Here is a 13,364-nt window from a genome sequence, read left to right on the forward strand (position 1 = left end):
CAATTTTTATGTGAACATATCAAATGGTGTTTTCTCAAAGTTAGCAAAAGTAGCTAACTTCTTCAATATATACTAAAGTTGAGGAGATAATATCATTTGTTTAAAAATGTTAAATTGTGATTGACATAATTTTCTAAATGTAATGAAACTGAACTATATTTTACTATTTTGATTTCTTATACAAAATAAGATATTAGGGGAGAATCTGACTTTTATTTGTTTTTCCAATAATCAGAAATCCATATTAAAAATGCTTTGGATTTTTGTATACTAAATTTTTTCTCATAATAAATTCTTAAACATAAATTTAGAAAAAATTTATTCCATGTATCTTCTTACTGATTTCTGACCTAAAAATGTTTTAATCATTGCAACTTTTAGGGTATATTTTAATAGATAGTAGATTCAGTAAATGTTTCTTCATTATTCTAGTCTTTCAGAATTTTCTCGGCTTCTCAGATGAATGTTAGAATGATTTTGTAAAGTTTCAAAAATGCCTGCTGAGTTTTTTTGTTAGAATTCTATTAAAGCCATAAATTAAAGAAAAATAATTGATCTTTTTCCTTTCTGGGATTATTTTAATTTTAAAATATTTCTTTTTAGACTATATAATATTTGATACATGGGCCTACTAAATTTTATTTTTAATTATGGATATTACAGATTTTCTTTGAGGGGTGTGGGGTAAGGGTATAGGGAGAAAACATTAGCGTTACTTTAAATGTTCCTAACTCTACCTTTTCCATTCCTTTCCCCATCTTTGTTGAGTTTATTGGGGTGACACTGGTTAACAAAATTATACAGGTTTCAGGTGCACAGTTCTACAACATGTCATCACCACCCCAAGTCAAATTTGCTTCCGTCAACATTTATCCTCCCTATACCCTCTCCCACTGCCCCCCCAGCAATCACCACACTGCTGTCTGTGTCCATGGTTTTTTTTTCTCTTTTTTCATTTTTGCTCAATCCCTCCACCCTCTCAATCCCCTTGACTGCCTCCCACCCTAAACAGCTGTCAGCCTGTTCTCTGAGTCTGTCCCTATTTTGTTTGTTAGTTCATTTTGTTCATTACATTCTGAATTTTTCTGTTCATTTTATCATGCTACATTTGCGAATGGAAATTATTTAAGGACTTAATTATCAACCTATAGCAGAACAAACTATCCAATGTATATGAGGATTTCAGGTTATAGTACCGTGAAGAAGCATTTCCAACTTCTAAGATGCCAGATTAGTCCTGGCTTGTGTGGCTCAGTGGATTCAGTGCTGGTCTGTGAACCAAAAGGTACCTGGTTTGATTCCCAGTAAGGGTACATGCCTGGGTTGCAAGCCAGGTACACAGAAGGTGAAGCGTGAGAGGCAATCAAATTGATGTGTCTTTCACATATCAGTGTTTCTCTCCCTCTCTTTCTCCCTCCCTTCCCCTCTATCTAAAAGTAAATAAATAAAATCTTTTAAAAATAAAATGCTAAATTAGATGTAGTCTTAATTGCCTTCCCAGAGCCTTTTAGCCAAACAAGGCATTGATTATTATGTTTTTCTCCTAATTTTCTGTGAATGCATAACTTATCACCAATAACTACTTCAAGTTCTTTGTGGCATATACAGGAGTATTAGAATACATTCACCAACATCAGCTTCAAAAGTCTGTTCTTGGGTTGCCCATATAGGTGATGACACTATTGCAATTAAAACTCAGGGTCTGGCTGCTAGAGAGGAGAGGGGTTGGGGGACTGGGTGAAAAAGATGAAGGCTTAAGAAGTACAAATTGGTAGTCACAGTCACAGCATAGGAAATTTAGTAGATAATATTGTAATAAATATGTACAGTACCAGGCAGGTACTGACAATATTGGAAGAAGATTTTATAAAGTATATGATTGTTTACTATGCTATACATCTGAAAGTAATATAAAGTCATAACAAATCTAAACTGTAATTGAAGTATTTAAAAAATGTTTTTTTGAAAATGCAGGGTCCTTTCTTGTACACTGTCCCCTGAAACGCACCTGCCCAGTCCCGCTGAGTGCTCCAGCAGCGTTTCTTGGTTGTGTTGCTTTCCGTCCTGGGTTTCAAAGTCTCCCAGCTTCTATACCCATCTCCTGCCAGTCTGTCCATGCCAATACCTTTCACCTTCACCATAGCCAGGGGAGCTTCCTAACACTCAAATCTGATCTCGATACTCTCTGGTTTAAACACAGGAGAAATCCAATAAATATACATGAAGGACAAACTAGCTGTATTTCATAATATGTTGAGTACTAGTCATACACAGGCAAATAGGGCATGGACTTGTACTTTGTTGTTACAGAATAAAAGCCAGATATGTTAGCATCCCATGCGGTCTGACCTGCCACTCCCTTACCTGTCCTCTGACATCCAGCCACACTGGACTCTTGAGAACACTCACCTTGATTCTTCCTTGCTTTACTCAAACTGTTTCTATGAGCTGCCTGTGTTTCATGGTGAAATCCTACCCTTCGTTCAATGCCAGATGGACCGTCATGTGCAATGAGAAGCTTTTCTCACTGGTTATCCCTCTTCTAACACCAGAGAAGGTGGAGCTGACTGCTGCCTCGACTGCTGTCCCACAGCAGGCAGCTAGTACCAGCAGTGTGCACGCCGAGACTCTGATGGCTAATTGTCTCAGTGTCTGTCTTTTCAACTTTACTGTGGTTGTCTTATAGCAGAGACTCTGAATTAGTCGCCTTTTGATACCTGCTTTAGTGCCTTGTCTGACAAATGGCACAGAAATCCTCAAATCTGCGAGAGGAAGCCAGCAAGCAAAGACGGTGCTCAGGCCTTCTTGCTTTTCCTGATAAATATGGCGGTATTTTCTCAAGGCAAAAGTTCAACTTATTTTTTGTATCTAGGAGTTGCACTGTACTTCTTGTTCTCAGTGAAAACAACTTAGAGGGAGTATAGGATCCTAGAAGGAGGGCAGGCTTTGGAATCAGAGAACCTGGGTTTAGTCCATACTAGTTCTATGAGTTTGAGCAAGTCATATAACTCTGAGACTTAGCCTCCTCCACTATAAATTAGGAATATCTGCCAACCAGGGTTATGTTCAAAGTTATGTGAAATTATACACATAAGAAGCTAAAATTTTTTAAAAATGAGAAAGCACTATAAATGTCAGTGTTGTTTTTATTATGGTTATTTTATATGTAAATGGGGATAGTTTTACATAAAATAGGATTTGTTTCAGAAATTTTTAGAAATTATTTTGGAGGAGTAAAGCCCATGTAAATATATTTTAAGTACTTTATTTATTTTTTTAATGATACTTGTATCTAAGTTTTTCTAGGTTTTAGCATTTTAAAATGTCCTGGCAGTGCCCTGGCCAGGTTGATCAGTTTAGTGGAGCATCATCTCATACACCAAAAGTCTGCATCTTTAATTCTTGGTCAGGGCATATACCCAAGCTGTAGGTTTGAACCCTAGTACAGGAGGCAACTGATGGATGTTTCTGTCTTCTACCCTCCTCTACCCACCCCTTCTCTTCTTTCTCTCTCCCCCTTCCTCTCTCTCTCTCCTTTTGTCTCTCTCTAAAATCAATAAACATATCTTCAGGTAAGTAATAAAAAAATAAAATATCCTAAGAAAGAGTGCATAAGTCCCTCTCTCCCTCTTTGCTTTTGGGCGATATTACTTATAAGATTATTATCAGATCTCCACTGTTTAGCCTATATCTGTGCCAGGAATAGTGTTTTGGATGCTAATCCGCATTTATTCTCCCTGTATTTTTCCATTTTTCTCCTCTCTGATCAAGCATGTAGCTGATTGCATGCTTATTGACTCAGAGTAGCACATGGCAGGGTGGAAAAGAGAATATACAAGCCTTTCCTCCTCCTCATGCTCCTCCCCTCCTCTTCCCCTCCCCTCCTCCCCTCCTCTTCCCCACCCTTTCTCCTCTCCTGTTCCCCCCCTCCTCCTCCCCTTCCCTCTCACCATCCCAGTCCTGGGCAGTCTCCTCTACTTCCTCTTCATCTTGTTTTATGAACTTCACTCTGATGCTAAGCTGCAGTCCTGGCATCCTCTCTCTACCTCTCTCCTAGTCCTATAGAAGCTCAGTCCTCTTTTACCATCATGGCAAAGCAGAACCTCTGTTTGGGCAATGCACAACAACCTCTTTGCCCCTGTGTTCACCTGGCAAGGTAATGCTGGAGCAGGGATAGGGCCTTCCTGACAAAACACTGTCTCACTTCCTAGTGAAAGAGTTCTTTAATTATGAAGTACTGAGTGAAGATGGTTTCTATCTGAAGGGAAGTTCTCCTTCAGGGTCTCAGAGCTGAAAGGAACATCTTAACAAGCTGAGATGTTCCTTTGGATTTCCTGTGCCTGGGTGGTAATTCTCTCAATTAATAACCACAGCCATGTCAGCACAGGTTCTCAGAACATGTGGATGGGAAGAAAGGGTCAGATAGGTAAAAAAGTGATTCTCAGACTTAAGTTTACGACACCCTGTGGCATCTGGGAGGCCTCAGATGCTTCCTCCTGATCCTGTGGCTCTGGTGGAGCCTCCAGTAGCACAGGAGGGCAGGGAATTTGTCAAGACTTTTCAGAGTGTGTGCTTTTCAGAGAAACAGGTCTGGTTTGTCCTTCGAGGTGAGCATGCTTGTCGGGTGACACTCATACTTAGCTGCTCCAAAAATGGTTAGATTTCTCTGTATAGTGCTCAGCTTTCTACATTCAGACAGGCGTAACTGCCCATCTTTGGGATATATTTGATAGTGCTGTATGCTTGTGTAAGAAATTAGGTTTTCCCATGCTCTCTTTAAAGGAGAGGTCTGAGGTTTCTTCAAAGGCATCTGTTATGTTGTCGTCCTTGGGAAATGTTATCTAGGTTGTTTTCTAGGGGACCTCAGCATCCTTAGAGAACATGAAATGGGACAGATAAGTTTTGATCATAGGGAAAGCAATTTGGGAGCTACCAGGCATGAGCTGAGGAAAATAGACATAGGTAGAATGTGCTTTTGGGTCTTGAGTTCCAGATGGCGAAGTATGTATAGAGAGCTGAAAGCATAATTACCTTCACATTCTGTACAGTTTAACTTCCAATAGTTGTGGATTGGCCATGTTTGTGCCTGTTGGCCCTCCCCAAAAGCACAGCTGCCCAGGGAATGGCTTGATCTGTGCCTCAGCTTATTTCGTTTTAACCCTGGAGATATGGTTTACTTCAAGGTGCAATATCTTTGTTCTTTATCTTCCTCACAGATTCATGAAGGTGGCAGGGAGCACAGTGGATGCAGTTACCTGGCAACAGTAGGTATTCACCATTTTTGCTCTTATTATCAGCTGCTGTGAAATGAAAGTTATTAGTTATCATGAAGTTTATAGCTGACATTTAATAATCTATTCTTCATCCTCTAGTAAAAAAGTTGAAACTATGTTTAGAGTTGTTCTTATGACACATACTACCTCATAGTAATACAATTTAAAAGCAACAACAACACTGACACATTTGGGAAAGCTCAGCTATTATGTACTCTTTTACGTCAATCTGCCATCAGTCAGCAGGTGATGGAAATCCGAACATGTCACCATTTCCCCATAAGCTTTTGCTTAGGAATAAACTTCCTTAAGGGGAAATATTGTTGATTACTCAATATATCATGTGAAAATAGAAACACTTCATTATATTAATGGCAGGGGTCTTAATTAGTGCCAAGAGAGTTACTAATATGAAGCAAGTTAAAAAAAAAAGAATATGAAGGGAATGAAGCAGCTTCAACAGAAAATAAACCCCAACATTCCAGGAAGAAGCTTACAATGGCAAAGATATATTGCCCAAAGGGAGATTGACTTGTAAAGATAATTATCTGATACATAAATTTACACTTTCTCTAAGTTTCCTTATGGCATTTGGGCTGGAAGTTCCAACATCTTACAACGTCTCACAATTTTACACTGGAATCCTGCTTTTCCTTTCTGTAAGCAGTCTGCACCACAGCATATTCCAGATCACCTCTCATCTAATGTGGTCCTCATAGCCCAGAAATTGGCTCTAGTCTGTGCCCTCATAGCTGTCACCTCTGGCCATCTTTCTGTTACTCGAACTTTTCCTCCCTAGCTCATAACTCTTGTCTTCTTCTGTTTTAAGAGGTCCCAGTATTCCTTACATACTCATGAAACGTGTGGAAAAAAGCAAAGTGAATGAAATATTTATTAAGTGTCCCAAAAGTGTTTGGGGGTTATTGACGATCAACTTCAATCATAATGGAAATATTTTATTCTACATGTATACTTTTAGTTTCTCTAAACACATTCCAAATATTTTCAGACATTCTTATCCTTCAAATTGTTTTTATAAGTGATGGATTCAGTAAGTGTGAAAATTTAGTCATTCTTTTGCTTAAAGCCCTTCAGTGTCTTCCCTTTGCACTTAGACCAAAAGCCAAACTTTCTGCCCTGGCCAATGAGGCCCTTTGTGTTCAGCCTCTGCCACCTCTGAGGGCATCTGGTGCCACTCTACCCTTACTCATTCTATCCCAACAAACTGGTAGTCTTTTGGTTCATAGAAAGTTCACGTGCATGTCTGCCTCAGGACCTTTGCACATGATATTCTTCTGCCTGTAATACTGTTCTCCCCATTTTTTGTGTGACTGGCTCCTCCTCACCTCTTAAGATTCAGCTTACATGTCATCTATATCAAGAGGCCTTCCCTATCTAAACCAGGTTTCTCACTGATTCTCTTTCTTGGCTCTTTTATTATAGTGTTTATTATAACTTACAATGACTATTTTTTCTTATAACTTGTTTTTGTAATTTGTTTTTCTCTCCCATCAAAATAGCACTCATTTAATTCAACAAGTGCTTATTTAGGCAATTGTTGTTTTAAGACAATACTTTCATTTTATTAATTATTTAAATTAAAAGTGGTGTATTAGAACCAGACACCCATGTGGTTTAGTGTTTGAATACATGGGCATCATTGTCAGAAGGTCTGGGTTTGAATCACAGTCCTTTTGAGTATTATTATGTCTATAAGCTTTGTAAATCTTTATAAAACTCAGTTTCCAATTTTGTTAAAAATTTATTTTTCTATTGCAGTTGACATTCAGTGTTACTTTATGTTCATTTTAGATGTAGAGCATAGTGATTAGACAATCATATAATTTAAGAAGTGATCCCACTGATATTTAAAGTATCTACCTGGCACCATACTTAGTTATTACATTATTATTGACTATATTTCCAATGTTGTACTTTACACCCCATGACTATTTTGTAACTATCAATTTGTATTTCTTAATCCCGTCACCATTTTCACCCGTGCCCCTATTTAGACAATTGTTTATTGCACATTTACTTTGGAGGGAAATAACAACAATGATAATAAGAATAAGAATATGGCAGAAACTGTCACAAACTTTTATATGCCTTACCATGTCTGATGCTCACAACAACCAAATGAGGTAGGGACTATTTTTATCTCTGTTTATCTATAACTTAGAGAAAGTTGTAGAAAATCTAAAGACTGTACAGAAAGGAAGTGTGGGTCTGTCTCACTCTAAGAACTATTCTCTTAACTATTATTGCTTTGGTTACTAGAAATGATCCTTTATTGAAAGTATTACATTCTAGTGGGGGATTTCAGCTCCTCTTCAGTGTCCTCACCAAAGGACACTGTCTGGATAATGTAGCATAAAGAGTGAAGCTCCACAAATTTATAGTGTTGTAAGTAGAAATAATGAGTGTACAAATACTACGGGGTAGGAATGTAAGTCTTGCTCGATTATCATGGCGGAAAGGGAAGGATCAGAAAAAGCTTTTATTCCCTAGTGAAGCACTCTTTATAGTGCAAATGGAATGAAGCAAAACAGTATTTTTATAATGGAAAAATACATTGTTTTATAAATATGTTTTGTTTATTAGCTACTTAGAAATATTGGTTAATGTCTCAAGATAAGATCATATGTTTGAAAATATTCTAAAAATACCCCCAAAGCAGAGAACAGGTTTTGGTTTTGACTCCAGGATTAGTGCTCATTTGAGGACAACAAGTAGCCCCTGGAACTGACCCTTTACTCCTTCCAGGTATAGTTTCCAGTCAAGACTTGGAATAGTCATGGAACAATTCCAGAAAAGCCTGGCCAGGAGGACTCTCTAACCCTAAGAAATGCGGAGGCAAAAATTTCTTAATAATGTAAAGAAAATCAAGAATCATTGTCAGGAAAAAGTGAATTAAGATAGAATTGTCAACATGAGGAGGACCCCAGAAAAGCAGAATTATCTTCTGGAGGGCAGACCCTTGTAGTACAGGCTTCCCCCACTAAGTGAGTGTTCTAGGGACCCATCTGTATCAGTGAACCAGCTGGCATTGTTGCAAGAGGCTGTGTTCAGCTTCACTGAACTTTTTTTGAAGATTCAGCCCATTTACCCGTTTGATGATGGCTGATTTACAAACCCACTTGCTCATACTGCACTGAGTATTCTGCAGTTTTTGACCCAAAACAACATGACCTCCATGCCCCACCCTCCCATTTCACCTGATCTTTCCCTGCAGAACTTATTTTTTTTTTTGTTTCCCTCGATGAAAATAGTCCTCAAAGGAAAATGTTTTACCAATGTGGGAAGGGAATAGTGAAACAAAAAACAGCAGAAGCACTAAAAGGCATCAAAGTTAATGAGTTCAAAAACTACTTTGAGCAGTGGAAAACAATATTTCAATAGATATATTGGGTCAAATAAAGAATACTTTAAAGGTGACTGAATTTTAAACATATTAGAATAAATACACAATTTTTATAAATAAATTCTGGGTTTTCAGGTCCTCCTCATAAATACCTATATACAAGTATGCAAAAGAATGAATTCAGTATTGGGGTGCTGATCCTAGAGACTGAACAACCAGAACTCTGAGTCTAAACTCATAAATAAACATATCTAAATAGTTAGACTATTTTTATTTGAAAATTCAGGCTCTTAAATTTTGAAGACCAAGATACATGACTTAGTGATTGGTACTGCCCACCAAACTATGCAGAAAAACCAGTAAGAGCTAGTGAAACAAAGTTGCAATTCCAGAAATAGTGGAGCACCTTCCATAAGGCATCAGTGAAAAATCTGGACAAAATACTGAAGAGTGACCAAAAGGAAGCAAAAACTAGAAGTTATTCAGTCCTTGAAAGAAGTGAATGGTACTGGTGAGACCTGTGGTTATATAACAAAACATGCAATGTGAGGTGACTAGAACCCAGATGAAATACATGGTTATGTTGGTCTGACGTTTCAGAAGAAGGAGTGAAAAGATGGAAATCTCAGAAAGAAGGAGCCATGAGGCAAAATGCCAAATGTGTATATGAATTTGCCTCAAATCTTTTCCTGATCCTCGAAATGTGCATTTTCAATGGAGACTCAAAGAAGTCTGGTAAAAAGCAACAGCTGAAAGCCTGAAAAAGTTACACAGAGATTTCAGTTGTTGTCACAGGAGGGACTGAGATTGCATTTTGAATCTTACCAATTAAGAGGGGCTGATAAACACCTTGTGCTCCCAAATGAAAACCAAAAGAGTTGTGCCTCAGGAATATAGTCTGTGTCTCAGGACCAAGGATTTGCTAAGTGTGATGTGTAACCAAAACAGGCTTCCCCTGAAAATGTGTAGACTGAAGCTGCCCCAGGAAAAAGATGATGAGCCATTCACCCCACCTCCTGCTAGATCTGAAATCCACACTTTTCTGTCTCTACAGCACGTCATCCACAGTTCCACTATATAGTTAAAAGGTTGTAAGACATGCAAAGAAAACAGGAAAATGTGACCCTTGGCCAAGAGAATGAGCAATAAATAGAAACTCTGTGATGACCCAGATAATGGAATTGGCTGATAAGGATTAAGGATTTTTAAACAAGCTATTGCAAATATATTCAAATAATTAAGGGGAAAATGCCTATATTGGGTGACTACATGGGAAATAGCAGCAGTGAAATGAAAACAACATATGTTTAAAAAAAGAACCAAATGAAACTCTTAAAGAAATAAAAAGAGTAAGTGAAAAGAAAAACTCACTGGATAGGCTTAACAGGAGATTAGAAACTGTAGAAAAAAGGGTTGGTGAACTTGCATACAGATCCATAAAAATTATACAATTTAGAATAGAGGAAAAATACTGGGCAAAAATGAGGTTTCGGCAACCTCATTGCCAGTATCAAATGGTCTGATATGTGTGTAGTAAGAGGCCAGAGGACAAGATAGAGAAAATGGAGCAACATAATTTTTTTTAAGAAACAAAAGCTGAACTTCTTCCAAATTTGGTCAAAAATATTAATTTACAGAACCAAGAAGTTAGGAAAACCCTAGGAAAGATAAATATAAGGAAAATCATACCTGGGCATATCATAGTCAAACTTCTGAGGAAAGAAGTTAAGGAGTAATTCTTCCAAGTGTTCAGACAAAAATGACACTCAGAACAAAGACACAGAGGATGGCTAACTTGCCTTCACAAGTAATGGAGAACTGAAGATAATGGGACATCTTTAAAGTACTAAACAAAAAAGTCAAGCCAGAATTCTATTTCTAGCAAAAATGTTTTTTTTAAATGAAGTAGAAATAAACACGTTTTTGATAATGAAAGCCAGTAGACCTGTGCTACAAGAAATACTAAAGGAAGTCTTCAGACAGAAAGGCAGTAACATCAGAAGGAAACTTGAATCTAAAAAAAAAAAAAGAAAGAAAAGTATAGGGAATGGTAAACTTGTGGGTGAACTTGCATACAGACCCATAAAGGACTATGTTTTTCCTCTTAATTTCTTTAAAAGTAATTGACTCTAATGCAAAACCATAGCATTGTATTATGGAGTTTATAACATATATAGATGTAAAAATACATGGCAGTAATACCACAGAGGATGAGGAAAAGATGAGGCAGTAAATGGAATTATACTGTTGCAAGATTCTTTCATGTGAAGTAGTATAATATTTAAGAAGATTGTGATAAGTAAGGGTGCAAAATGTAGTCCTAGAGCAATCACTTGAAAGATAATCAAAGTTGTAGCTAAAAAGCTGTATTGGAATTAAAATGGAATACTAAGAAATACTGAATTAATTTCAAAAAATAAGAAGAACAGAGGAACAAAAACTAAATTGGAAACAGAAATCAAATAGCAAAATGGCAGACCTAACCACAACCATATCAATAATTATATTAAGGGTAATTGTTCTAAATAATATAATTAAATGTAAAGATTGTCAGTCTAGGTTATATAGAATACCCACTTATACTCTGCCTATAACAAACAAACCTCAAATGTAAAGACATAGATAAATTGAAAATAAAAGGATAGGTGTGACATACTATGTAAGCAGTTATCATAAAAAGTTGGTGAAGCTACCTTAAAATCAGACAAAGTAGACTTCAAAACAAGGAATATCACAAGAGCAAATTAATGATACAGTCTGCAAATGAATGCATCTCAAAATCATTATGCTCAGTGCAAAAAAACACCTTCTATTAAAAAAAGCACACTTGCATTATTCCAATTACATGAAGTTCTGGAATAGATTTTTAAAATTAGAGCATTGACTGTGTCCCTTTTGGTGTAGGGGATAGAGATATGGATTGAGAGGGAAAGGTGAATGAAGGGATATTCTGAAGTGATTATGATGTGGAGTACACCTGAGTATACACTTGTCAAAATTCACCAAATGATATAATTACCATTGGTGCACATCATAGTACATAAAACTTAAGAAAGATAACCATAAAGAGACACTGAGCTCTAGTTAATAGTATGCCTGATGAACTTATTAGGGTGAAGTGTACCAAGTCTGCCATGTGGTGGCAACTTTTCTCGCAAGTCCGCCCGTGTGCCACACATGAGAGTAAACATGACTGAGACATGATCTGCTTGGGGAGGAGAGGTGGCCAGTTTCCCAGAGGAAAAAGGCCTTGAGCAGTAGCCAGTTTCTCAGGGGAAAAAGGTGTTGAGCCCCTTCCTCTAAAGGCTTTTATTGGGTTATAATACACAGGAATACAGGGCAGTAAAGATCAAACAATAGATAACATTTTAAAGAAATCTGAGGACTTAGTCAGAGTCAATGTCTGTCAGGAACTGAGGTTGCAGAAACTTTGGGAGACATACTCATTTCCTGCTTAGACCCTTAACATATGAGTGGAAGCACTCTTAGCAGAGCAGATTTCACAGGTTTTTCAGGAAGTCTGTGATGCCAGATTTTTCCCCAGGACACGCTCTAGCGGTACAAGGAGCTGCACCCCTCCCCATCAGGTATTCAGTCTTAAGGGGATTAGAACCAGGAAGCTCTTCTCCCAGAGGACATGGGGACTCGGGCTTTGTCAAAGCTGGGGGGTGAGAGTCCATTGCTCTTTGTTGCAGCCCCCTGAGTTCTTCCATGATGGCCTCCCAAGTGATCGTGTCTGGCCTAGGTTACCCCTCCTCTGAGGGGTCTTACCCGTAAAGGACTTTCGACCATGCTTTGGGGGCAGGGAGGAAACTGAGGCAGCATTTGCTACCAGAGACAAGCTTTGTCTCCTGTGGCTCGCATTCCAGAGGCTGTGGCTTGCTCATCCTTAGCCATAGGGGGTAGAGTTACAATTCCTGAAACCAGACAGAGCGGTCCACTGCACTGTGATTTGCTTTGAAGTGCCTCAACACATTAAACAGATCTATGAATAGATAGAGGGATAGATAGGTTGATAAATGTGTGATAGAGGATGTATATAGCAAAGTAGTAATTGCAGAACCATGTTGGTAAGTGTATGGTTTTTACTACATGATTCTTTCTGCTTGTCTGTGTTTGACATTTTTCAAAACAAAATATTAAGAAATGGGCCTGAACTGTTACACCTAAGTAAATAATATTATTCATTATGAAGTAATACATTGCTGCGAAAATATTTATGAAAAGCGTAATAAATGCAAAAATACTTTTGTCATGTGAATAAAGTAAAATATAAAATATACAAGTCATACCTCAATAATACAAATTGGCATAAACTCAAAGAAAAGGCAGTAATAGAATCATAGTGTTAACCTTTAGAAGTAAAAGGGACTCTTTTATTCTCATTTTTACTTTTTTGTACTTTCTAATATTTCTGGAATAAGCATATAATGCATTTTTTAAAATAATAGAAACCATCAGTACCCAACTCCACCCTTCCCATCTCTAATTCCCCCTCTCCAGAAGCAGTCATCACAATTTTAACCATTTCTGATGTTTGTTTTCATATTTCTAAATAATAGGCTATTGCTACTGTTTCTTGATTTTCTCCCAATTCAAATATTATCTATTAATTTCCTACTACGGAAGATGATGAGGATTTAGCTCTCTTATTTCTCTAGCTCCTCACACAGTGAATTGTACTTACCTTTGCCTGTCCTCCAATATTTTATATCTTAGTATTGGTG

General features: G+C 37.5%; 1 protein-coding gene across 1 annotated transcript in view; it reads left to right on the forward strand.

Moving 5' to 3' along the window:
- Positions 1-13,364, forward strand: part of HPSE2 (heparanase 2 (inactive)) — a 260,303-nt gene that overhangs the window by 51,909 nt on the left and 195,030 nt on the right. The window contains exon 4 of the mRNA XM_037050907.1: positions 5,217-5,264. Within this exon, the coding sequence (XP_036906802.1) occupies positions 5,217-5,264 (48 nt within the window). The remainder of the gene's footprint in view (positions 1-5,216; positions 5,265-13,364) is intronic.

The sequence above is a fragment of the Sturnira hondurensis genome, unplaced genomic scaffold, assembly GCF_014824575.4.
Source record: "Sturnira hondurensis isolate 20B ecotype Veracruz unplaced genomic scaffold, ASM1482457v3 Scaffold0006849, whole genome shotgun sequence".
Classification (NCBI taxonomy): domain Eukaryota; kingdom Metazoa; phylum Chordata; class Mammalia; order Chiroptera; family Phyllostomidae; genus Sturnira; species Sturnira hondurensis.